The sequence below is a fragment of the Grammomys surdaster genome, unplaced genomic scaffold, assembly GCF_004785775.1.
Source record: "Grammomys surdaster isolate TR1022 unplaced genomic scaffold, NIH_TR_1.0 125973, whole genome shotgun sequence".
Classification (NCBI taxonomy): Eukaryota; Metazoa; Chordata; class Mammalia; order Rodentia; family Muridae; genus Grammomys; species Grammomys surdaster.
In genome coordinates this window covers 562,696-587,564 of record NW_021620790.1, presented here as the reverse complement: position 1 = coordinate 587,564, position 24,869 = coordinate 562,696, and the positions used below count along the sequence as shown (strand labels likewise).

General features: G+C 37.0%; 1 protein-coding gene across 1 annotated transcript in view; it reads left to right on the top strand.

The window, feature by feature from the left end:
* Positions 1-24,869, top strand: part of LOC114609463 (contactin-associated protein like 5-2) — a 737,464-nt gene that overhangs the window by 318,910 nt on the left and 393,685 nt on the right. The window contains exon 5 of the mRNA XM_028753828.1: positions 22,330-22,533. Within this exon, the coding sequence (XP_028609661.1) occupies positions 22,330-22,533 (204 nt within the window). The remainder of the gene's footprint in view (positions 1-22,329; positions 22,534-24,869) is intronic.

Here is a 24,869-nt window from a genome sequence, read left to right as displayed (position 1 = left end):
ATATATATATATACATATATATATATATATATGTATATATATATATATCCCAAAATTCTACCAGAGACCTCCTACAGCTAATAGCTTCAGCACAGTGGCTGGTTATAAAATTAACTCAAACAAATCAGTAGTTTTTCTATAGAAAATGGATAAATGGGCTAAGAAAGCAATAATGAAAATAACCCCCTTTATAATATAAAATATCTAGGTGTAACTCTAACAAAACATGTGAAAGACCTGTATGGCAAGAACTTCAATTCCCTGAAGAAAGATATCAAAGAAGACCTCAGAAGATGGAAAGATTTCCCATGCCTATGGATATGGATTGATAGAATTAACATAGTAAAATGGCTACTTTAAAAAAAGCATTATACATATTGAATGTGATTCCCATCAAAATTCCAACTGTATTCTTCACAGAAATAGAAACAGCAATTTTTAACTTCATATGGAGTATCAAAACATCCAGAATAGCAAAAACAATTCTCAAAAATAAAAGAAATTCTGGGGGAATCACCATCTCTGACCTCATGCTGTACTAACAAGTAATAGTGATAAAAAACCACATGGTATTGGCACAGAGACAGACAGGTCAATCAATGAAATAGAACTGAAGACCCAGAAATAAACTCACACACCTATAGACACTTGATCTTGGACAAAGAAGCCAAAACCATACAGTGGAAAAAAGAAAGCATCTTCAACAAATGGTGCTGGTCTAACTGGTAGTCTGCTTATAAAAGAATACTAATTGATTCATTTTTGCCTCCTTGTACAAAGCTGAAGTCCAAGTGGATTAAGGATCTCAACATGAAACCAGGTACAGTAAATCTAGCAGAAGAGAAAGTGGGAAATACCCTCAAACACATTGGCACAGGGGAAATTTTCCTGAAGAGCACCAGTGGTTCAGGCACTAAGATCAACAACTCACAAATGGAACCTCATGAAACTGAAAAGCATCAGTAAGGCAAAGGGCACTGTCAGTAGAACAAAATGGCAATCTATAGATTGGGAAAATACCTTTACTAACCCTGCATCCAATAGAAGACTAATATCTAAAATGTACAAAGAACTCAAGAAGTTAGACTCCAGAAAACCAAATAACCTAATTAAAAAAAAAAATAGTGCATAAAGCTAAGGAGAGAATTCTCAACTGAGGAATTTTGAATGACTGAGAATCACTTAAAGAAATGTCAAACATCCTTAGTCATCAGGGAATTGCAAATCAAAACAGGGCTGAGATTTCACCTTACACCAATCAGAATGGCTAAGATCAAAAACTTCAGGGACAGCAGATGCTGGTGAGGATGTGGAGAAAGTAGAACACCTTTCCATTGCTGGTGGGTTTGCAAGCTGGTAAAAACATGTTAGAAATATCCATTTGTTTTAAATGATGCTTTAAAATAATTTATGGGCATCTTATTTTAAAATTACCTGTATCTCTTGTCAAGTTAAGATCTCCATATATCCAACAAACTTATGTTCTTAGATCTCCAGTACTCTGCATGGATAAGGCCAATTTCTCTCAACAGTAATTGAACTTTTAAGGAGCAGTGTCTCTAAAGTATCAATAAGGCCATAAGCAGCCAATGCAAGGTGAGGTCTGAACAAAGTTTGCTCTCATCTTCCATTGTGGCCCTGCATTTATATCTGGAAGTTTTCAGTCTTGTGGAATAAAACATTTCCTTGGAAGAAAAATATTATAATCTTCTGGAGGTTAGTTTTTCACTACCAAAGTCAAAACCAGCAAGCTACATTTTTCAAACATACATCTGTAAGAGGCTTCAGGGACAAAGTTGAGCTGTTGCCAGGAGCAATAGCTCCAACAAACATCTTCAATCCTGTGTCCCTCACTGACACCTTCACACTTATTTTTGCATAAGAATCACTTCTTTTTATTAGTTTGTAAACAAGTCTCTGGAGCTCTGGCAGAAGAATGCCTGCTTAGGTGAACAAAGCCCAGCTGTAGTCACCAGCACCATCTAAATCTGTTTTTATTCCTAGCACTTACTCAGGAGGAAGAGGCAAAATGATCACAAGTTAAGGTCAACCTCAGCTCCATAGCTATTTCAAACTCACCATGAGCTAGATCTTCTATCTCAAAAGAAAATAACCCAAAAATATCTACTTTGATCACAAGTGAATTTCTGTTGTTTATAAGTAGTTGAGATAAAGAGCCAGAATTTAAGCCAATTGTCTCAAACTCCATTTATGTAACAATTTTGTATCTGTTCTTCTGATATTTAGGTCACACTTTCCCCATTCTTTCCTCAGTTCTAGTCAGGTACACATTTGCTAATTGAGTAGACAGTGGTTGGGGTTTTACATTCCTGGTCCTAAAGGATTTTGACATCTTCCATCAAGCCTTCTGGAGACTTTAAGCTACTTTAAATTTTTTCTGGGGATTCTGTTTGAATTTCTTTATGTATGGGAAGCTAATTAATTTTAAAAGCATTATAAATTCTGATAATACATAATAACCTGCCAGGCTCCCCAGACTCATTAAGAACTATAACCCTCTTTTTATACCACAGTATCCTCCCTCTGCACAAGACCTTGCTCCTATCTGGTTAATTACTGCCATGTGCTATCATCCAAACTTCATCACTGTCTGAGCCAAAGTCATGTCCTCTTTCTCCAAACAAATCCTTTATTGTCATCTCTGATTCAGCTGCCTTCTTTGCTATTGTTCTTATCATCCAGAGTCATTTGTCACAGCAGCAGAAATCACAAAGTTGTAAATTTAGTCTTTGGGGAGCTAATGTCAGTATAGTCTTATCATGGGAATCATGGGGGAGGGGGGGCTTGTGAACACCCAGAACAGCCTAGGAGGTGTGGAGCACAGGAGAACAATAGACAGATGTGACACTTGGAGGTCCCAGATCCCACTTTGTAAATCTGGCACTTAATAGCTAAAACTAGATAGTCTCACCAGATTATTGCAAGTACTTCACTCAGGATATAAGAAAACATAAATCCAGATATAACTCATATTAGACCAACATAGGAGTCTTATTCGTAAAAATGACTGAAAGAACTGAGGAGATAAGTGTACATATTTATAAATAACAGAATTATAGAGTCAGGCACCTCTGAGAACTATTTGGCAACCTATGTACTAGACATCTTTGTGAATTCCAGTCTAGTGAGAGACTTTCTCTCAAAATCCCAAAGTGGATAGCACTTGAGAAGCAATACCCAATGTTCCAACCTCCACATACACTGTGCACATAGATGCTTCTTCATGCAAACAAACATGTACACACACACACACACACACACACACACACACACCTACATACACAAACATATCAAAAGCCCAAAACAAACAATTTATAACTGGGGAGGCTCAAGGAACCTAGTCCATGGAGATAAAGCTGGGGACGGGAAGAATGTCCACAGTAGCCAATGACCCCTAATGATTGAATGCCTCATGGATGGGCTGCTGGCATGTCTCTGAATCTCTACTTGCCTCATATTAACCCTGGAATTTAAAAGGCAATCTGCTCTCATAGTTGGACCAACCAATCTGAGGTCAGTTTCCACACACCAGCCAGGACCACGTCTGACAGCTTGGTTTACCTTCAGTCTCTGTGGAAGTAGTAGAAGAAAGAGAATCAGAAGTTCAATGATGTCCTCAACTACACAGGAAGTTTGAGGCCATTCTGGTCTACTGGAGACTCCATTGCAGGAATATAAGAAAGAGTAATGAAATAGGAAAGGAGGATAGAAGGTAGGGAAGGAGCCAGGAAGGGAACCAGAGAGGGAAGGAAGGAAACGGAGAGAGGCTGAATGGAAAACTATGTGGAAGAGTGAGTGGATGGATAGATGGATAGATGGATGCATGAATGCATGGATGGATGCATGGATGGATGGGTATCTGGCTATAAGAGTTAAAAAAATATGTGCTTGTGTTAAGGTTGAAATCTAGAGTTATAGCTTTTCTCTGTTTTAACTTTTTCTTTTGTCTTGATCCTTTTCCTATTTATTTCACCTGCTTATCCAATATAGGAAGTCCCAAAATTTTCTTTGAAGAGCTGTCTTTAAGCTTTGACAGTTTATTAATCAAACTCCCTTTGTGCTGAGGGTTCATCTCAGGTAATCAGAGTTGTTGAATAAGCCTGGACAAATCATAGAATAGGTGTGTAGGGGGATTATTGAAATTCAAACAGACTGAAAAACTTTTTGGTTTATGGATTACAAGACAAAGTCTTCAGGTCTTCAGTGCAAGAACATGATCAAAATAAAATATTTATTTTCATATAATATAATATGAGAAAAGCTTCAAATGTATTTATATTGAAAATCTTATTTACTCTGAGTAGTTGAAGAGTCCAAGTGGGACTAATTGTTTCAAGGTGAGTGAATATTTTCTCCTGTCAGAGTTGACCTTTGGGTTTTCATTCTGAGACACAAACCTCCTCCTCCCAGGCTCTCCTCAGAGCTGTTCTTCATCCCACTTGGGAATTCAAACTTGGACTGTTTTAGTATGAAAAGCCCTCTTTATCTGGTTTGTTGACAGTCTTCCAAAACTCATCAAATATGCCAGAATTTGCTCCAAGAACTCTGTATTTATCAGAAAATATGCTTGACAGCTGAGTCAGCAATTATGGAGCCAGTAGGAACTGAACTGTTTTGACATTCTGGAGCTGCTCAGAGAAGCAAGGTGACTGGGCAAGATTTGCTTTGGCCTGCAAGGATGGGCATGGGAGATATACCACCTAACCTTATTGGGGGATTTTCAGGACCATGATTTGCCTATCAATGATAGTCTGGAAAAATCTGCCAACAAGTGATCCCTGAAAATAACACATATTGCATTGAACACAGTTTACAATAATGGTACAGTTAAAACCAATTTTAAGAATGAGAAATATTATTCACTCCAGCCCCTACTTACCAGTTGTGTTCTAGGTCACTGGCATTGTTGGTGAAGTAATAAACTCTCAGTAGTGGTGCACCAGCTAGCCTGGTATACATAACAGAAAAAGAACAAAGTGATCCAAATGATCCTTGGAACACCTGAAACATCAAAGTCTCCTAGGGGGACTCCTTAATATACCAATTGTGGGTCCATACTGTGAGAAATGTTGATACTTTGTAAAAGCACCAGAGACTTGGTGTAGGGAAAACAGAGTGAATTATCTTATTATTTTGCAATAGTTATTATCAGCTAAGAGTGATCAGTACACTGACTAATAGCAGAGAAAAACTTTTAGAAACAGAACACATGACCTTCCTTTCTTTTCTCCCTCCCTTCCTATGTCACTGGCTGAGTAATCAGGAGTCTTCAATCTTACACTTTATGAGTTCATCTCCATGTTTTACAACCCACTTATTTTAGAGACAGTCAGGCTGTAGGCTGCTTGGAAAACTTGGCTGTTATTAACTATCTACAATAACCAGAGTCATCGGGCTAATACAGTTTGAATAGGGGTTGCTAGTTTATGGTCTCCTGAAGTGAACGTTTCTGTTTGTGTCATGCTACGCAGATACTGTATTTTGCAGAGCAGAATCATGTTGTAGTTTGGTGAGGCAAGACCTATGGAAGGACATGTGATGTTTGGAAAACATAAATAGGACTCAACAGACAGCAACAGGGTACTTGCTTGGCTAATTGTATAATTCTTCCTTAGTCTTGTGTCTTCAATGATCTTCACTTTAAGAAATGCATGACAGAAAACTTCTGACATTCCAGCTGGTCCTGATTGTTCCTGCTAACTGTTACAGATTCAATGGAGGCTTGGCAGTTTCTACTGGACCCTGCAGTACAGTTACTGATTTATGTTTGGTGACAGATTTGAACAGGAGTATTGGAATCCTGACAAATGGAGACTGAAGTCACCCCAAAGAACTATTTCTAAATATACCGCCTTGTCCTATTTGCCATCTTTTTACCTCTACCTTTGGACAGTGGGATAGAAGGTGGTTTAAAGCATTTAAAAACCTTTATTAAGGTAGAATATATATATATATATAGAGAGAGAGAGAGTCTCCCAGAGCTTTCTATCCATTTGTTTCTGGATCTAATCTGAGTTAAAGTATTTTTATTTTGAAAATGAACCAATAGACTTTATTTCTTACATATGTCCTGAATTACATCAATGAGGTCTTAGATCCTGTACTTCTCGTCTTCTTTCCTGAATATAATATTGTTGTTCTGTTCTGATGGGGCTATATCCAGCTAACCTTTACTGACACAGGATCTAACCCTGTATGCTCTCTTTCCTTGACATTTCACTACTGGCAATACCTTTGACTTTTAGAAATACTTCCTTTGGCTTGATATACTCCTTACACTCCATATCACCTTGGTTGGGGTGGGAAACCTATTCTTTGGTTTGACCAAACAAACAGAGCTTGTCTGCTTCTACTGGATTGAAAGTTGTGTCTGTGCTCTCCAGCTTTGAGTTTAGAGCCAGAAAGCTTTACCTGGGGTGTCATTCTCCATCCATGCTGTACATCCAGGATTTAGGCACATATTATGCAAGGAGCAAGCCATGGATTTGGTATGATTTATCTGTGGGTTAAACACTTGCTGCAGTAGTATGTACACCTGAATTCAGGTCATATGCACCCACATGAATATCAGGCAGGTGTAGAATCCCACTTCTAATCTTGGCACATAGAAAGTATAAACCGGAATCCCTGGAACAAGATTTCAAGATAGGCAAGCTATTAGTGAGCTCTGAATTAAAGTTAGAGACTGTGCCTCAAAAGTTAAGATGGAAGCAAGGAGGGAAAATGTTTTACATCAACCACTGGCCTCCATTTGTACATATTTATACATATATATGTGACCTCCCCATATATATACAACACACACACACACACACAAACACACACATCATACATATATACATCCAAGAAATAAAACAATCAAGTATAACCCAAGAATATCTGTGAGCAATGCAATCATATTAATAAGCTAGAAGAAATAGAACTAGTAACTAGTAGGCACAGGGAGAATAGAACTGAGGAAAAGTACAAAGACTGACATATGTATGACAAGAACAGCACCATACCTCCACTAGTAAATGTTAGAACAGATGATGCATTATACAAATTCAGGAGAAAATAATCCTTTATAAAGAACATACAAAAAGTCAAAATCCTCATGGTCCATTGCCATCAAGCCTCTGATCTTCCCAGCTTTCTTGTGATTTCCTACTCTACAAAGTGCTCCCTTCATAAACTTCTTTATGTATCTACTTCTAGCTTGTTCCAGAACATGAGAACATAAGAAATTACCATGAGTACCCTCCATGTTCAATCCATGCATATTGTAAAACTACCACAAATATACTCTACAATCTTTCCAAATACAAATATTTTTGCTAAGACTCTCACATGATAACCCACTACTCTGAATGACTGTGAATGTTGTATGCATGAAGAAATGCAGAACAGTAGGATCCAGGGAATTCCATATTATCTTGCAATAAAGAGAAATAATCTTTAAAAAAATGTATGTGTGTGTGTGACAGAGAGAAAGAGAGACAGAGATACAGAGACAGAGCAACAGAGAAAGACAGAGATGTGTGGGTTTGGGGATGTGTATATGCAGAAGTCAGTGTAGAACCTTGTTCAGTCTGTCTCTTGGACTTTTCTGAGGGTTTCAGAGATTAAACTTCACTGTTAGGCTTGCACAGCAAAGCATCTTACTTGAGGTACCATGTTACCTGCCTTCCATTTTTCTTTTTTTTTTTTTGGCCTCTTTTCTTTTCATGTTTATTGAAAATAGATTTTTTAAAATGCAATACAAACAGACGATAATTTCTCTTCTCTCTGTTTTTCCCAGATGCCCCTACCTTGCCTCTCCCCTGGATCTATTCTCCCTCTGCCTTCCTTGAGAAAAGAGCAGGTCTCCAAGAAACAACACAACAGGACAAAACAAAATACAATAAAACAAAGAAAAATCCCTCACACAAAGACTGAACAATGTAACTCAAAAGAAGGAAAAAGGCCCCAAGAGCAGGCAAATGAGTCAAAGACTCAAACTGTTATGAATCCCACAAAAAAACACCAAGCTAACAACTACAACATATATGAGAATCTAGTTCAGAAATCTTCTACAAGCTACATGTTTGCTTTTTCCCCCTCTGTGAATTAGTTAACTTTTTGACTCTCACAGTCTTTCTGCACCATTTTCCATATGATTCCACAACCTCTGAGGGGAGGGACCTGATGAGGACCTCCAGTTTAAACTCTTACTGTACAATGTATGGCTGTGGGTATCTGCATCTACTCTCATCAGCTGCCAAAGAAAGCCTTTCTGATGATGCTTGGACAAGGTGAATCTATGAGTTGAGTAAAATATCATTAGGAATCATTTTATTGATTTTGTTTTCTCAACGAGTCATGTTTGGATACATCCTTCATAAAGGATGGCATGTATTAACAAGTCATGAGAAATTAGTACCCAATAAATGTTCTTGACTGTGTATAGACATTTTAGTCCGAGCCGGTTCCAGAGCTGTCTACACATAAGAGATATAAACCTCACCATATATATGTCACCTATTTGGTTGGTTGTGTTAGTCTCCCTTTTCTTCTTCTGTGTCACCAAGGTCTTCAGGAGGTCTCCCATTGTCATGTCTGATTTTTACCAAATTGGAAGGAACACACAGCTTTTCTTTTCCTGTGGAAAAATATGCATAACCCCTCCCCCAGAGTAACACATTTCCCACTTTCCATTCTGACCTCAGAATATTCTTAATATAAACAGGTTGATTTAGTTCAGTAGTTCTTTCCACCATCCAGTGTCTCTCAGCAGCTGTGGTGTTTTGTTCATTAGTATTTAAAAAATTTAAGGTTAATAAAGCACTATGTAATCTATCTGTAGGGGTTCTTGTTGATCTCTTTTGCCTATTAAGCATCTCTTTTAGAGTTCGATTAGATCTCCTCACAATTGCTTGACCCATCGGATTGTGTGATATATCTGTAACATGTTTTATATTATAATATGCAAAAAACTTCTTCATCTTATTATAGATATATGCCAGACCATTGTCCATTTTAATTTGTATGAGTATTCCCATAATGGCCATGACTTCTAGCAAATGTGTAATTACAGAATCAGCCTTTTCTGACACTTAGGCAGTTGGCCATTGAAACCCTAAATATGTGTCTATAGTATGGTGCACATATTTCAGTTTACCAAACTGTAAAACGAAAGACATCCATTTGCCAAATGTCATTTCTTTAGGTATTCTTATTTAGTTCCTGTAGGCAATGGAGTTTGGTTATATAATGAGCAAGTAGGGCATTGCCTCATAATTTCCTTGGCTTGTTGCCAAGTGATAAAGAACACTTTCTTTAAACCTTTGCTGTTAACATGGTGTTTTAAATGGAATTCTGAAACCTCTAGTACAATTCCTATCAAGAGCTGGTCGATTTCTTTATTACCTTGCATCAGAGGGCCTGATAGACCTGTATGGGATCTTATGTGTGTTTTATATAGTGGGTAACTCCTATTTCTGATCATTTGTTGTATTTGAATAAATAGTGAGGTCAATTCAGAATCATTCTGAATACGTTGAGCATTCTCTATGTGTAAAACAACCCTTTCTGTATATTGAGAATCAGTTACTATATTAGGGGACTCTTGAAAATCTGACAACACCATGATTATTGCATATAATTCAAATTTTTGAACTGACTTATAGGGACTCTCAGCCACCTTACTTATGTCTTCTGATTTATATCCTGCCTTTCCTGATTTACTAGCATCAGCGTAAAACATTGGGGCTCCAGATATTGGAGTTCCCTTTATTATATGAGGGAGAATCCAATTAGTTCTTTTTATGAACTGAAGCTGCTTGCTTTTAGGGTATCTTTTGTTAATCTCTCTCAAGAAGTTACTGCATGCTCTTTGCCAATGTTCATCTTGTGCACATAGTGAGGCAGTTTCTGTATTAGTAAAAGATACAATTTCAGCAGGGTTCATTCTGACTAATTGTTGAAGTCTCATTTTTCCTTTTAGTATCAATTCAGAGACGTTCTCAATGTAAGTTTTTAATTTCTTACTCTGCTTATAAGCTAAAAATATCCATTCTAAGATGTAATCTCTCTGCATAAGAATTACTGTAGAAGAATGAGTAGAAGGTAAGATAACTAAGATGCAGGCCATCTTTGGATCAATACAATCTAGATGGGTATCCTGCAATTTCCTTTCTATCAAAGCTAACTCCTTCTCAGCCTCAGATGTTAGTTTCCTTGGGCTCTTTAAATCCTTACCACCTTTTAAGGTTTGGAATAAATTACTCAGCTCTTGAGTGGTCAAGCCAATTGCAGCCCACAGCCAGTTGATATCTCCCAGTAACTTCTGAAAATCATTAAGGGTCCTTAACTGGTTTCTTCTGATTTGTACCTTTTGTGGCTTAACCCTTTATAGACTTATTTTATACCCTAGATAATTAATAGAATCCCCTCTTTGTATTTTTTCAGAGGCTATTTGCAATCCCCAGAAAGGCAAGGTTATCTTTACTTCATCAAACATTCTTTCCATGATATTAATATCTGGATCATCCAACAAAATATCATCCATATAATGATAAATAATAGTTTGGGAAAATTGTGAATCATTGCCAATGGCTGTTGTACAAAATATTTACACAAGGTAGGGCTATTTAACATTCCTCGTGGTAAGACTTTCAATGATATCTTTTTACTGGGTGACCTCTCTTGAAGGTAGATACTGATAAAGCAGACCTTTCCTTATTGAATTCATGTAGAGGAATCGTGAAGAAACAATCTTTCAGATCAGCCATTATTTTCTCTCTGCTGCTCAGTCTGATCTGTGAGCTGCTGCATTCTTTGTTCGATCATCCTTTCAAGCTCCTGTCTCCTACCTTCATTTTCATCTTTCTGTCTCTTATTCTGATCTATAATTTCCTGTGTCTTCAATTCTACTGTTTCCTCTAAGCCCTGTTGTCAAGTCTTAAATTTTTTTCTCCTCTTTCTGTTGCTTATTTTGATCAATAAAATCCTGAACCTTTAGTTCTAGTGTTATTTGTAATCTCTTTTTTTAAGGCAAAGACTTTTTTTTATCTAGGGCCCTGTCTTTTGAGAAGACATAGTAAATTAAGAGAATAAATATTGCAATACCAATAAATGATAGGGTGTCTATTTTCCTAAAGTCGATTCCTGTCAAACCATTCAAAATATCATCACATAAAGCCCAAAACATGTTTATTTTGTTTCTCATCTTTAAGTATCAAAAGGTTATATATATTTTTTATATCAAAGAATTACCTTGTTTGGAGCCCTCAGTTTACTGTGTCTGCCTGAAAACTACCTCACAGGCAGTTGTGTTCTAGCATCACCTGTCCCTCCTTGCAGATTTTACAGGGTGCTGATCAAGCCCAGCTGCTGGCTGAGGTGCTGCTCCTGACCTTGGTCATAGCTCTCTGTCTGGGGGATGGTGGAACAAGCCACTCTGTGGTTCTTTGTAGGTCCCTGAGACCCACTCAGCTTTCAATACATGCTGGTGCAGCCTAGAAGGCTGTCCTAGCCATATTGGGGGTTAGAGGGGGGGCAGTGAACTTATATCTCAGGTTAGTTGAGTTCTAAGCAATAAGTTGGGTGCCAATTTGTTGTGATAAATCTCCAGCCCAAATGAGACTGATCAAAGAGAACACAACTCAATAATTATGAATATAAACTTCACACCTAGATTGGGTAGGTTTATCATTACACTACTCTATTCCCCAGATATGAGATTCCTTATAACTTGTGGTTTTTCCAGGCCACATGCTTCACCTCCATTGTCCTTCCACCTCCTGCTCCTCCTTCGTCTTCCTCCTCCACTGTCTTCCTTTTCTATCACCTTCCACTTCTGTCACCTCCCTCTTCCCTTGCCTTCCCCCCCACTCTCTCTCTCTCTTTCTCTCTCTTCCCACAAGCATTTTTTCTCCATCTTCCCTTCTACTGCCCAATCACTGGATCTAGCCTTTATTTTACAAATTAAGGTGGACAGAAAGTTCCCAAGAAGTCACCTGTGTACTGATTCATTCCTCCTCTGCAGCCCTCCCAGGAAGGTGGAATTAGCATCAAAATACAAGGCTTGGGCTATCCACAACAGGGTGATGGTTTCATATGGGCTCCAGATAAACCTCTCCATTTTCAATGAGTTTTGTGGATATTTTCCTCAGCCATGAGGTCTTGTTATCAGTTTCAGTTTAAAAACCACAACCATCTGTCCTAGCATCAACCTGGCTTTAGATTTACCCACTGGGTTTAGAGATCTCTATGGGAAACTCTTGGCCAACAACTCAACTAAATACATCTCAGTCCTGCCATTGGGAGCCTTGCCTGGTGATAAGAGAAATCCATTTCATACTCTGTATCCACTATTACTAGAAGTCCTCACTAGGATCACCTTTATAGATTCCTGGGAGTTTCCACTGTACTAGGTTTCCACATATCTTTCCCAAAGTTCTGAATTCCAGGTGAATCTCCCTGCATGTTCTCCCTCCATCTCTCCAACCTGATCTGTTTTTTCTCCATTCCTACCTGCCCAGCAGATCAAGTGAACAATCTAGTCTATTTCCCCTTCCCTGGGAACTCCATCTGTTGCCCCTAGAGACCTACTTTATACCTAGCCTCTCTGAATCTATGGATTGTAGCTTGTTTATTATTTATTTAATAGATAATATTTACTTATTCTTTTGTTCACTTTGACTTTCACAGTGTATGTTTTCTTCAAATTGCAAAAATGTCTTTATATCTCACAAAATCCTTAAAATAGCCCCATTATTTAATTAGGCAAAACTTGTCTTCAATGTCAAATAACTCATTACCCTGTGAATGCCTTTGTGTGGGTATATCTTCTGAGTCTCAAGTTTCATTTTTCAAAGGAAGGATAGTCTAGACCATGCATGACTGCCAAGTCCACTAAATGAGCTAAATGTATGGCATTCATCTCCTTAAGCTATTGAAAAATTGTGAAGGAATTTGGAGGGCATATATAGATCTTTTGGTTATTTTGTTTTTTTCTGGTAAGTAGTAATCATGGTACTTGGAAGATAGCTCAGTCAGGTAAAGGGTTTTCTATGTAAGCTGGATGACTTGAGTTTGAATCCATGTAAAAAAACAACTGTAGTGGCACACAACTGTAATGTCAGCAATTCTGTAGAAAAATTGGGAAGAGAAATGAAATTACCTTCAAGCTCAATTGGGGTATATATCGTAGAAGTGTAAACAACAAAAAGAAGGAGCCTACCTTGAATAAAAGGTGGAAGGAGAGAACTGACTCTGAGAGTTGTTTTCTGTACCTGCATACAACAGTACATGCATACCTGTAAGTACACAAACACACACACACAGAAAGAGAGAAAGACAGAGAGAGAGACAGACAGACAGACAGACAGACAGACAGAGACAGAGAAACAGAGACAGATAGATGCAGAGACAAAGACAAAGACAGAGAAAAGGTTTATAAACCATACAACAACTGTTAAAAAATAAAAGCTCATCTGTAAGACTAATGCATCTTATTTTATAATATACTTTCTTTTTTTTATTATAGTTTTACAGAGAATTGGCCAAAAAAAATTACACAACAAATAAAAGTTCTAATATTCACAACTAGACTCTACCTGCAAATTAAAATCCAAACAAGGAAATCATTACAGAACTCTTATTACATCCAACGTAGAAAATCTTAAGTGCATTATGTTTATTTTTGTTTAATGGCAACATTAGTAATGATGAGCTGTTATTACCTTTTTAAATCTGCTTATCTATATCATGTTGAAGATGCAAAGCATCCCCCTGGTGCCTAGAGAAAGAAGTAAGTATTCAGTGGGTAAACTTAATCCTTGTTTAAAACTTCTCTTGGACTTGTGCTTCTTCGCCTGTGAAATGGTTGTAGCAATTCATGTACAACTTGATTAAAATTGCAAATATTTGGAATTTGGCTGACTTCTCTTGAAGCAAAATGTTTCTGTTGATTAGTATTTGTAGTGCTAGAAGAAAAGCTTGTGTCATCCTACCAGGTTGACTCTACTAGGTAGAAAGAGAAAAAACTATAATAAAAAAACAATGAGAGCAAACATCCCATTGCTGTAAAAGTCAGCAAGTACAAGGGATAGTGCAACCACCACAGATCAAGTGGCAAATATGGGAAACATGAGTAATGGTTTTCACCCTTCTTTATACTGTGACTATTAATATAGATCCTCATGTTTTAGTGAGCTCCAACCATAAATTGTTTCTTTTTTTGGTACTTTGTAAATATAATTTTTCTACTGTTATAAATCATAATGTAAATATATGCAAGGTATTTGGTCTTGAAACTCTGTGAAAGTGCCATTTGACCCGCTAAAGAGGTCACAACCCACAGGAAGAGAACCATTTCTGTAAAGGGAAGGAGCCTTTTCATTATGAATGGAAACCTAGCACTTACTGTTAGAACAGTCAATATGCAGGCCAGCAAATAATCATATCACTATAATCCAGAGGTATTGGGTCACTAATTTATATATGACTTCTCCAGGGAGATGCAAATATACATCTATCCCAAACAGGGCATTGGCAAAAGTTCAAAAATAGGTTTACTAAAGCCCACTTCGAAAAACCCGTGAGTTAATAGGAAATACTTAATACTTATGAAGCATGAGAAATTTATTAATTGTAGGAGCAAGGATGACTCATTTTTGTTTTTGCCTCACCAAAAATCTCACCCCAGCATAGGTGATAAATCACCAAAGCTGTATCCCAGGAGCTCACTCCACACCTTGTAGGCAGCTGGAAAGATCAGGAAATCAACTCTCCCCAACAGCCATTATTGCTTATATAATCTCGCAGCAGGGCTTTATGAATCTTACATGTTTTAGAAACTTCCTAAAATGATGTTTTCTGCTTCAGTCTTAGTGAAACTTTTTCCAGGATGAAAACTAGTATCTCACTTCTTATGTCCAGTTCATACATTCTTCAGTTCTTTCTTTCCACTCCCTCTACTACATCTTCCCTAAGCCATGGGGATTGTGAAGCAGATTGATACAGATATTCCATATACAGCTCAATATTCATACATATTCTCAGACTTTTGAAAAAGATTTTAAGGCCTTCTCAGTCCAAATTCCCTATTAATTTATTCACGCCAGTCTTTATTACATCTTCGTCTCACATATACCATCTTTTCCAATGGAACGTTTCTCTCTATTCACAATGAGATGAGATAATATGGAATGTATATTCATGTGTAGGTGTCTATAATTCTATAATTTTCATTGTGAGTTTGTAGGCAAGGCTTCTGTAGGCCTCATCAAATGACCAATGAATATATAACATGTAAAAGCCCAGAATTCTGCCTGAGTACACTATCTAACAAGCTGCAGAACCAAAATGAAACATTTATATCTTTCTCCTCTACCCAAAGCTCAGATTTCTTTAGGTGCTGTAGAGAGCATGGAGATTCATTTCCTTAAAGCTAATACATGTCTTAGATATTTCATCTCACCAATACAGCTTCTACTTTATCCTGAATTTTCAGGGAGTAGACTATAGATCATAACAGCTGTGAAAGGTAGCAATTAAAGGGAGACCATGAAACTACTGGAAAAAGAAGTTATAAAATGTAGAACTTGACTGAAGAATTCAGGGCATCAAAGGGTAATGGTGGCCAAATGATATTTCAAATTAAAATGTGAAAAACAATGGCAAAATTGTGTGTGTGTGTGCGTGTGCGTGTGCGTGTGTGTGAATGTATTAAATAAATGTTTTAAAGAAGTATACCACTATTCATAACGCTGGAAAGAAGTAAAGCCTATGGTTTCTATGTGTTTGACATACACAAGAACTCAGCTTTCTCAAAGTCTTTTATGGCTTCCAAAATGCAAAATCACACTTGTCTGTCTTTGTTTTCCCACAAAACACACAGAACATGGCCTGGCCAGTATCAGACTGTATGAAAAATATATAATTCCCAGATTTCCAGTGTAGGATTATGGCAAGAGAATAAACACCAGAAACATACCATCAATATTATCATATGAACAGAGCCAATTGGCAGATGAGGACTGGAGTTCTTTTTTTGCCTGGCTTCCATACAAGTCAAGTGTATGAGTAAGAAAACCTCATGTCATACAAAGGAATAAGAGGTAGATACTATATAGTTATCCTATGAAGAGGCATGTGCCTCCTAGCCCAGGACTGTTGAACACATGTTTTCCCCTCTGCTCCTCATGCTTGTACACTCTCATCCTCAGGAGTGCTTCTCCTTTCTCAATAAAATGCTCCTACTTATAACCATGTGTCCCTTGTGTAATCCTTTGTCCTGGGACACAAAAGCTTGGAATCATGAGTTCTCAGAACACAGATTTGCACCTTTAACAGGATGATGTTGGAGAGATTTAACACAGTAACTTCTAACAAAGGAAAAAGTTCTAAGTGGAGAAATTCTAAGCAAGAAAAAAGAAATGCAAGAATAGACAGCTCCTAAGGAACGTGTACATCTATGACTACTTGATTCTACTACTACCAGGACTGCTGCTACGACTACTACAACTACTGCTTCTTTGTCTTTGTCTTCAGAACTTATATATCATTCAGAGTACATGGTCACATGTTACAAAGTTCATCACAAGTTTACATCAAAATTCAAATCATAAATTGAAAATAGAAGTTTACAACAGATTATGTTTACATGCATATCCATTAGGAGTAATTATCTGGCTGAACATTTATCACCTGTCTATCTCCACAGTTTCACTGAAGGTTTAAAACTATAACTAAGAAATTAGTGAAGTTTTGTATAGTTAAACCCAGGCAATATTTTCTCTTCTGTCCTAGCACCTGTAAAAAATCTTGAGTTCCCTTTTAGTGAACTTTGGTTAATTGTTTTACAGCCTCTTGGAATGTGCTCTGAGCAGGAGAGAGTCTGGTTACTATCTAAGGGCAATTAACTGGGGAGACTGGCAGAGTTCTCATTGGAGGTTTGACTGTCAGAAAGGGACTTAATACCAGTCCCACTATAAAAGAGCTAAATAATCAGTGATATAATTTTAGGAATTCTTATAGGATCATCATTAAGACTTCAGAAGTCATCTATTTGTCTAAATAGCATCACTACAAGACAATACATCTTCGTGGGTCTTCAGAGATCTGCTTCAAAGGAGTGTGCTATTGCTTAGTGATTGTTACATATGTTTAATAATAATAATAGGAAAAGCATATTAACAGCAAGAATTTTTCCTAAAATAAGTCTCTCACAGCCTTGGTGGATGAGAGCTCACTCTGTCACAGATTATATAATAATCTGAGGCAAGCATTTCAGGATTATCGTATGCTAATAATTAGCTTGTCCTATTATGGCTCCTGACAGTATTGGGCAATGATACTCTAATCGAATGTTGTTATCCATGCTGTGGGAATATAGAGGTTAAACATTTCATTTTCCCATGGAGGTGACATTCATGATCCTGTAATAAATGTAGGTTTCAGTTACTGCTTAGGTGTCACCCATTGCACTGTGTTTCTCAGCCTGTGGAAAGTAAACATGCTGGAAAACATTGTTCTTGCTGCCCGTTACATGATCTGATCACAGAACTTCATGTGTTCATTTACATTTTACCCTCCCCACCAACTCTGTGACAAAGATACATCTCTTATAAGTATATCATTCAGGACCAGCATATTGATGCTTCCTTGGTGCACCTGGTCCGTCCTTTCCTTTCTGAAATAGCTTAGTCTCTCTATGTATATATTCACCTTACTAGAACACTGTTGGGTGCTATGTGGTTGTTCTGATTGCTGGGCAGTAAAGCCTCAATGGATGCTACATTTGCAGAGTGACCCCAATCAAAAGAGTGCAAGAATGCACAGAATGCATAGCTTAGCTGCACAGGGGAAATATTTTCACAGCAACAACTAAAGCCAAACAAGACTCAGTAGAAAGTTTGGACTTAGCTTGGCACACACTGGGCAGGAAAGCCTGATACCAGAGTAAAACAGCACCATTTGGATGAAGGTAACTGACAGAGCATCAGTTAATGACCGCAATTAATCCACTCACAATTAGTAATCTATTTCATATAGATTTAACAAATAGTGTGTCTGGTAAGGTGGTATATATTTTATTTTATTATGAAGTGACTAGTGTTAGCACAATTAATTATTGGATTATCTATTTATTTGTTTCCTTGCTTATTCATTCTCTGTTGATTTCATATGTGTATATGATACAATATAATCACAACTGCTTCACCCCATGTCTTCTCTTTCAACATCTCTGGAATCTTTCAACATTTTATTCATGTGTGTGTGCGCATGCACACATGCCCGCATGAGTTTGCATATGTACCAAGGTAGATATCAGGTGTCTTCATCAGTTTCTGACCACTTTATTTGTTTAATATTTGTTTTATTTTGCTTTTAACCATGAGTATATATTTTGAGTTTGGGATTGTGTACCAGTGAGAGTGTAGGTGCTTGCAGTGTCCAGAAGGCATTGCATATTCTGAATTGGGAATCACTCTGCTGTGAGCCACCCATGTGAGTGGGCTTTCTCTCCAGCCACATGAATACTCAATTTTTGAACCTGATGCTTGCTTTTCCAACTAGACTTGCTGGAGAGCAAGTTTCCAGCATCTTCCTGTCTCTATTGACATAGTTCTGGAATTTCAGGTACTTCTGGTTATTTTAATGGAATGCTAGAGTCTGACTGCTGCCTTCCCTCACTGATGCACAGCAAACATTTTACTCACTGCATCATATTTTCAGCACTGAGTATTTTTTTCCTCTAAAGCACATGTTTCTAATGCTTATGTCTTATTATGAATTTAAGTCTTAAGGAGATAAGGTTGCAAAAGTGATCTAGCTGGCAAGCTATATCTTAATGTTCTGTCTAGCCATGCTGCTCATTACCTAAGAAAAGGCAACAGTGCCAAGAATTCCATGGGTTCATCTTCAAGTTCAGTGAGCTCTATATGAATAGATATAATACTAACATCAAGTGGGAAGTATTGGAAAAACACAGGAGATTCTGAAAACCTCCCTACATCACACTAGTTGCTTTTTATAATCTGGAGTCCTTAGGGACCTTTTTGTTAAATGTAAATATAAGAAATAAATTATAGAATTTTACTTTCAAGGTAATTACAGAAAATCATATTTCCTTTTATTCCAAAATTTCATTTATTGAAGATAATTCTATATCCCTGAGCAAAAAAAAAAAATCAAATTGTCATTATGAATACTCAATTTAAGCATTTTAATTGCTTAGTAGATCTGGAAAAATTGAATTTTTGTGTTTTCTGAATTTCAAATAAGATTAATTGTGTCTGGTTCACACAGCCCTTCACCTCTGTTTCACCCTGCCATGATTCTATGTGACGAATCTCTTCCAAGTTGTAATTAAAGAGTCTTATATTTTTGTATTATATTATTATAGAAGTAATACTAATTTTGTAGTACAATTTTTGTAATAAAATAGTAAAAGAATATGCAAGTAACTTACAATAATTCTTCCACGAGGCTGTGGATATTACTAAATGGTAAAATGCTTGTCATACAAGCATGATGATGTGAATTCAGCACATATGTAAAAAGCTTGATTTAGTCGCACACTTTTGTAATCTCAGCCTTGAGTTAGAAGCATGAGGTCCCTGGAGCTCACTTGCCATCCATTCTGCCTTGTTGCTGAGAACCATGTTCATTGAAAATTCAGAGTTGGAGATGCAGGTCATCTGGTAGACTGTGTACCTTCCTGAAAGCCTTGAATTGTTTCTAGCACTGTGCAAAACCAGGCACATGATATACTCTTATAATCATATCCATCAGTAAATAGAGGCAGGAACATGAGAAGTTCAAAATCATAATGGCAATGTTGTAAATTCAAGAATGACCTAGGCTATATGAGCTTAGAATATGAGTTAGGAAGATATTCAATGTCAACCTATAACCTCCACATGCATTTGTTTGTAAGTGCAAGGGCATACCTGCATATGTACATGAATCTCTCTCTCTCTCTGTCTCTGTCTCTGTCTCTCTCTCTGTCTCTCTGTCTCTCTGTCTCTCTGTCTCTCTCTGTCTCTCTCTGTCTCTCTCTCTCTCTCTCTCTCTCTCTCTCTCTCTCTCTTTCTCCCTCACTGTGAAATAATTTATCTACTGGATATTTTGAGAGACACATGTCAGTTTATGTATACACATATACTTCATAAATTTGTTTGGAGAATGACTTCTTGACTTTCACTATCTGGTTCCATACTTGCAGAACTGGAGGACAATATGCTAACTGAAATTCATCTGGCATATCATTCCAAATACTATGTGATATCATGCATGTAATTTCCCAAGCTGATCTCAAAAAAGTTGAGAGTAAAGAATAAGAATTTAAAGGCTGGAATAGTGAGAAAGGGGTAATGACAAAATGATACAACTAAGTCAAAGTTGGATTAAATGAAATCCTGCTATTCTATATAGTATGATAATTTATATATTATATTAAAATATTATGAAAATCATATTTATATGATATTATAAAGAATTATAATTATAATTTGCTATTCTCATCTCTCTTTCCATGGGAAGATATGAACAAATGTTTATTTACCCCAGATAGTGAATAGAAGACATATCAAAGTAAAGATACCAACAAAGCCCAATTTGACAAACAAATAAACTTACTGTGCTTATGCAGAAAGCATTGATATGGGATTAACTAGAGGAGCATCAATGATAGCACAACTGATGTTCCACTGCACATTCCCACCTATTGTGAATGACAACCTTGTGGAAGCTTCACAGAATCTCTCTTCCATAACCTCCACTCTCAACATACTCATAAGGTCACTCTCAACTGAAGAAGGAAAAAGAGAATAATGACTTGACTTCCAGGTGAGGGTCCTGTGACCATCACCCTATCTCCTGTTACTAGCCAGAGTCATTAGCTTCAATAATATTATCAAAAATCTTGTTACCTTTATATTGACATTGGTCAGTACTGTGCTAAGACTATGAAGCTGAGCTAATCTCTACTGTAACATCATAATGGGTGAGTATGTTATGTGCAGAGAAAACAGGCCATACTTATCAACAAATTAGTATGTGTCAGTAACTAGATATACTTATTCTAAGAGTTGACATTAGATAATATGTGTACATAGTAAGAGCTATCATGTCACCACATACATTTGCTAAGTTTTATGTCTAAAATAAAGGACTATCTCAGATCAGAATAAATTACAAAACAAAACGATAGTGACTGAGCATTTTGCATAAACCCATAAAACAGTACATTACCAGAACACGGCATATATAGCACATTATCCCTCTGCTCAAATTTTCAGTCTCTGTACATTGAATATTCTTTCCCACTAAACCCCAAAGAATCTTCAGAATTCTCAGCACAGAGTTCTAGAAAAGACTGAATTAATAATCCAGAATTGTCATAATAAAGGATATCTCTTTTACAGTTCTAGCCGGAAGCCTAGGGTGAAGAGATCAAATGGTTCTAAATGTCAGAATCAAATTAGCAAGAAACATAAGTTGTGAGAGGTTATTATAAAGCAGGCACTGGTCCCAGAAAAGCCTAGTGCAGCCTGTGCACTGCCATCCTGTCTCATTAAGCCCAGAATGTCATATTACTGTTAGAACATGAGCCTGAACCTTTATGCCAGATCACATAGCCTAAATCAGGCCCCAGTTTCTTGCATCTCTTGCCATGGCAGAGAGATTAAAATGCAGTCTGTCTTCCAACCCTGAAAAAGTATAAAGTATCAAATATTTCATTTGTTCCAAGACTCCTCGAAGGCATTCTTCAAAATAACTCTAAATGCTGTTCTCTAAGGAGACTCCTAGCCTGTGTCAGCATCCCTTGCATGGCAGCTATATATTTCTCTCATGCTCCCTATCTACCTCTTACTGAAGCAGTTGAAAACTTCCTCTTCACACTTTAAAGGAAGCCTCTCCTTAGCTCTAAAGCCCCATCATATACAGATCTCCATGTTTTGCATTTTATTTGTCTAATTCTCTACCCCCCTATCTGAAGTCCCAATCATGGCCTTAAGGCTCCCTTAATACACCTCACTGGATAGAGTTATGTAACAACTCTTTTCTAGTACCTGCTACTGTTTTTCTCTTGTTTTGTTCAATAGTCACTAATGGGAGTTTCTACTTTAGCCTGGTGTGTCTGTGCTGCCTACAAAAGAATGATTCCTTAGATTCTAAATCTAAGGTTGGTTTTACTTTATTTACCTACGTAAAAGAGAGATCATCCAAATTTAAGGAACATTCCTCTGAATTGAGCAGCATCAAAGATAAGAAGCAAGGATAGATGCCATGAGGAAGCACATTGATGTTTCTTTCTCCTCTCTCTCCTCTCAGAATCGGATGTTGCTGATTTTGATGGCCAGAGCTCACTTTTGTACAGGTTCAATCAGAAGACAATGAGTACCCTCAAAGATGTGATCTCCCTGAAATTCAAGAGCATGCAAGGAGATGGGGTTCTGTTCCATGGGGAGGGACAACGTGGAGACCACATCACCCTAGAGCTCCAGAAGGGCAGACTAGCCCTATACCTGAACTTGGGTAAGGATAGACCTATGTATGTGTGTTCATATGACTGTTGATGCCAGAAATAAATCTCAGATATCTTCCTTGATCACTGTTCCCCATCCCTTTCCTCACATTCTTTGAGCTCTGTTTATACTCTCTTTAAACATCATGCATGCAAAACACCACATGAGACTGCATCACATGATATATACAGAAATTTCCATTTCAGACACTAACATGTATTTTTAGAATAATTATAAAGTCTTCTGAAAGGCATTTATTTCCAGTTTTCTACTTTTTGAGAGTCAACATCCAGTCACTTAAATATGTATGCATATGTATGTTTCATATACGTTGCATAAAGCTTCAGACCTTCAAAGCAGAAGTTTGTTTCCAACATATATTTAGTCAAGTCACATTTCACCAGCTTTAATGTAAGATATATGAGTATCAGTAAAAAAAAAAAAAATCCTAAAGAAACTGGGTTAGAGTTTATTTAGATATTCCTCTTTTGGAGTAAATTAGGAATTAAACCTGTGGGCTCCTGAGATGGCTCAGTGTGTAAAGGTGCCTGCTGCCAAAGTCTACAACCTGAGCTCAAAACCTGGGATCCAGAAGGTAGAAGAAGAGAACCGTTTCACACATTTTTTTTTCTGACTTACTGATGTACACAATCGCACTTATATTGTCCCACATAAATAAGCACATACTTGTAATACAAATTGACCCTGTGAATATAGATATAACTCAGTGGTATGTTATATTAAGAACCCTATCATCATGTTCAAGACATTGAGTTCATCTTGAAGCTATTCCTAAACACATGAATCTCCTTATAATTCAGGTGGCATTCAGTAACTCACATAGAATAAATATTTCATAGTGTTCTTTCTGGCTATTAAAATAGTTATTCTAACTCTAAAATATAGAGGAAAAGAAACATCTTTTTGATATCGTGGCAGAATTTTCTGCTTTATGAAGTCATAGTGTTTATTGGTGCTTTTGCATAGCTGTGTTCTGTGTGCATTTGCACCTTTGTATTCTACTTGCATATATTATAAATTAAGAGTGTTAAGTTGTTACATATTTTATATATTAGTTATCAGTTTTAATTACATCTAAAATACAGTTTTTTACTCATAAATATTTAAAAATGTTATGAGAACTTCATAAATGCCAATTTAACAACTATGTTATATCTTATTGTTGATTTCACATGTTTGTAATCTCTCTCCAAACTACTGAACATGATCTCCAATTTTTAAATCATTAGTCTTTTTTAATCTACACTAATTTATTGTTTTAGAATACATTTCCAGAGAGCAAATGACCTATCTAGTGTCCTGATGTTGGCTTAACCATACAGCTTGCTCTGTCTGCACCTCAGTGACAGTGTTATCTTAAGATGTTCATCTGAGATATTGCACTAACAGGATCAGCCAGCAGAAACTGCCTACCTTCAAACATAATGCAAAAACTGGATTTTTAATTGCACAATGAATTAGGGATGAAACATGCTGGGATATTTCATCTGATTTCAAAGAAGTGACAGGCTGTTATAGAGAAGAGAAATTATAGTGATCATTTTTCTTTTTCTGTTTTTCCTATGTAATAATGGTAGATATATGTGAGTGCAGGATTTTTGCTTTGCATGTATGTGGGCACACATCAAAGGAGGGTCTCTCAGGCAAATCCTGAGCTCAGTAAGATGGGGAGTTTGCACTGTTTCTTGTGAGGCCCTTTGCACTGGAATCCTCAGTCTCCACTCTCCAGGGCTGGGATTACAGTGGACCACGACATCTACTTGGCATTTACTAGAATTTCTAAAAATGTGGATTCTGATCTGAGACCATGCACAACAAGCACTTAGACTACAGAGCCATCTCCCAGCCCTCACATAATGAATTTTCAATATAAAAAATATCGTCAGTGTTAATGTATAAAAATTCAAAGAACAGAAAGATTTCCCTAAAACTCTATATTATATAAACTAGACTATATCCAAATTCTTGGAGAAATGAACTGGTAAAAGTCAGAGAATATTTCTCATAAAAATGAAATAAAAATAAAGAGATTTTTCAACTCTTTCAATCTAAGAGAAATAAACAATAAGTGGCTTAAGGAGGTGGCTCAATGGGTTAAGTGCTTGCAACATAGTGTGATAATCTTAATTTGGATCCCCAATACCTGCATAAAGCCAGACTGTTTACTGTCAAACTTTCTTACTGCAGGTTGAGAGACAGAGATAAGAGAATCTCTAGAGGGTCATAGGCTGGTATATTCAGGAGCAAACAAGAGACCCTGTCTCCAATAAGATGGAAGATATAGATTGATATTTAAGGCTGTCTCTGACCTCCAAATGTGCATTG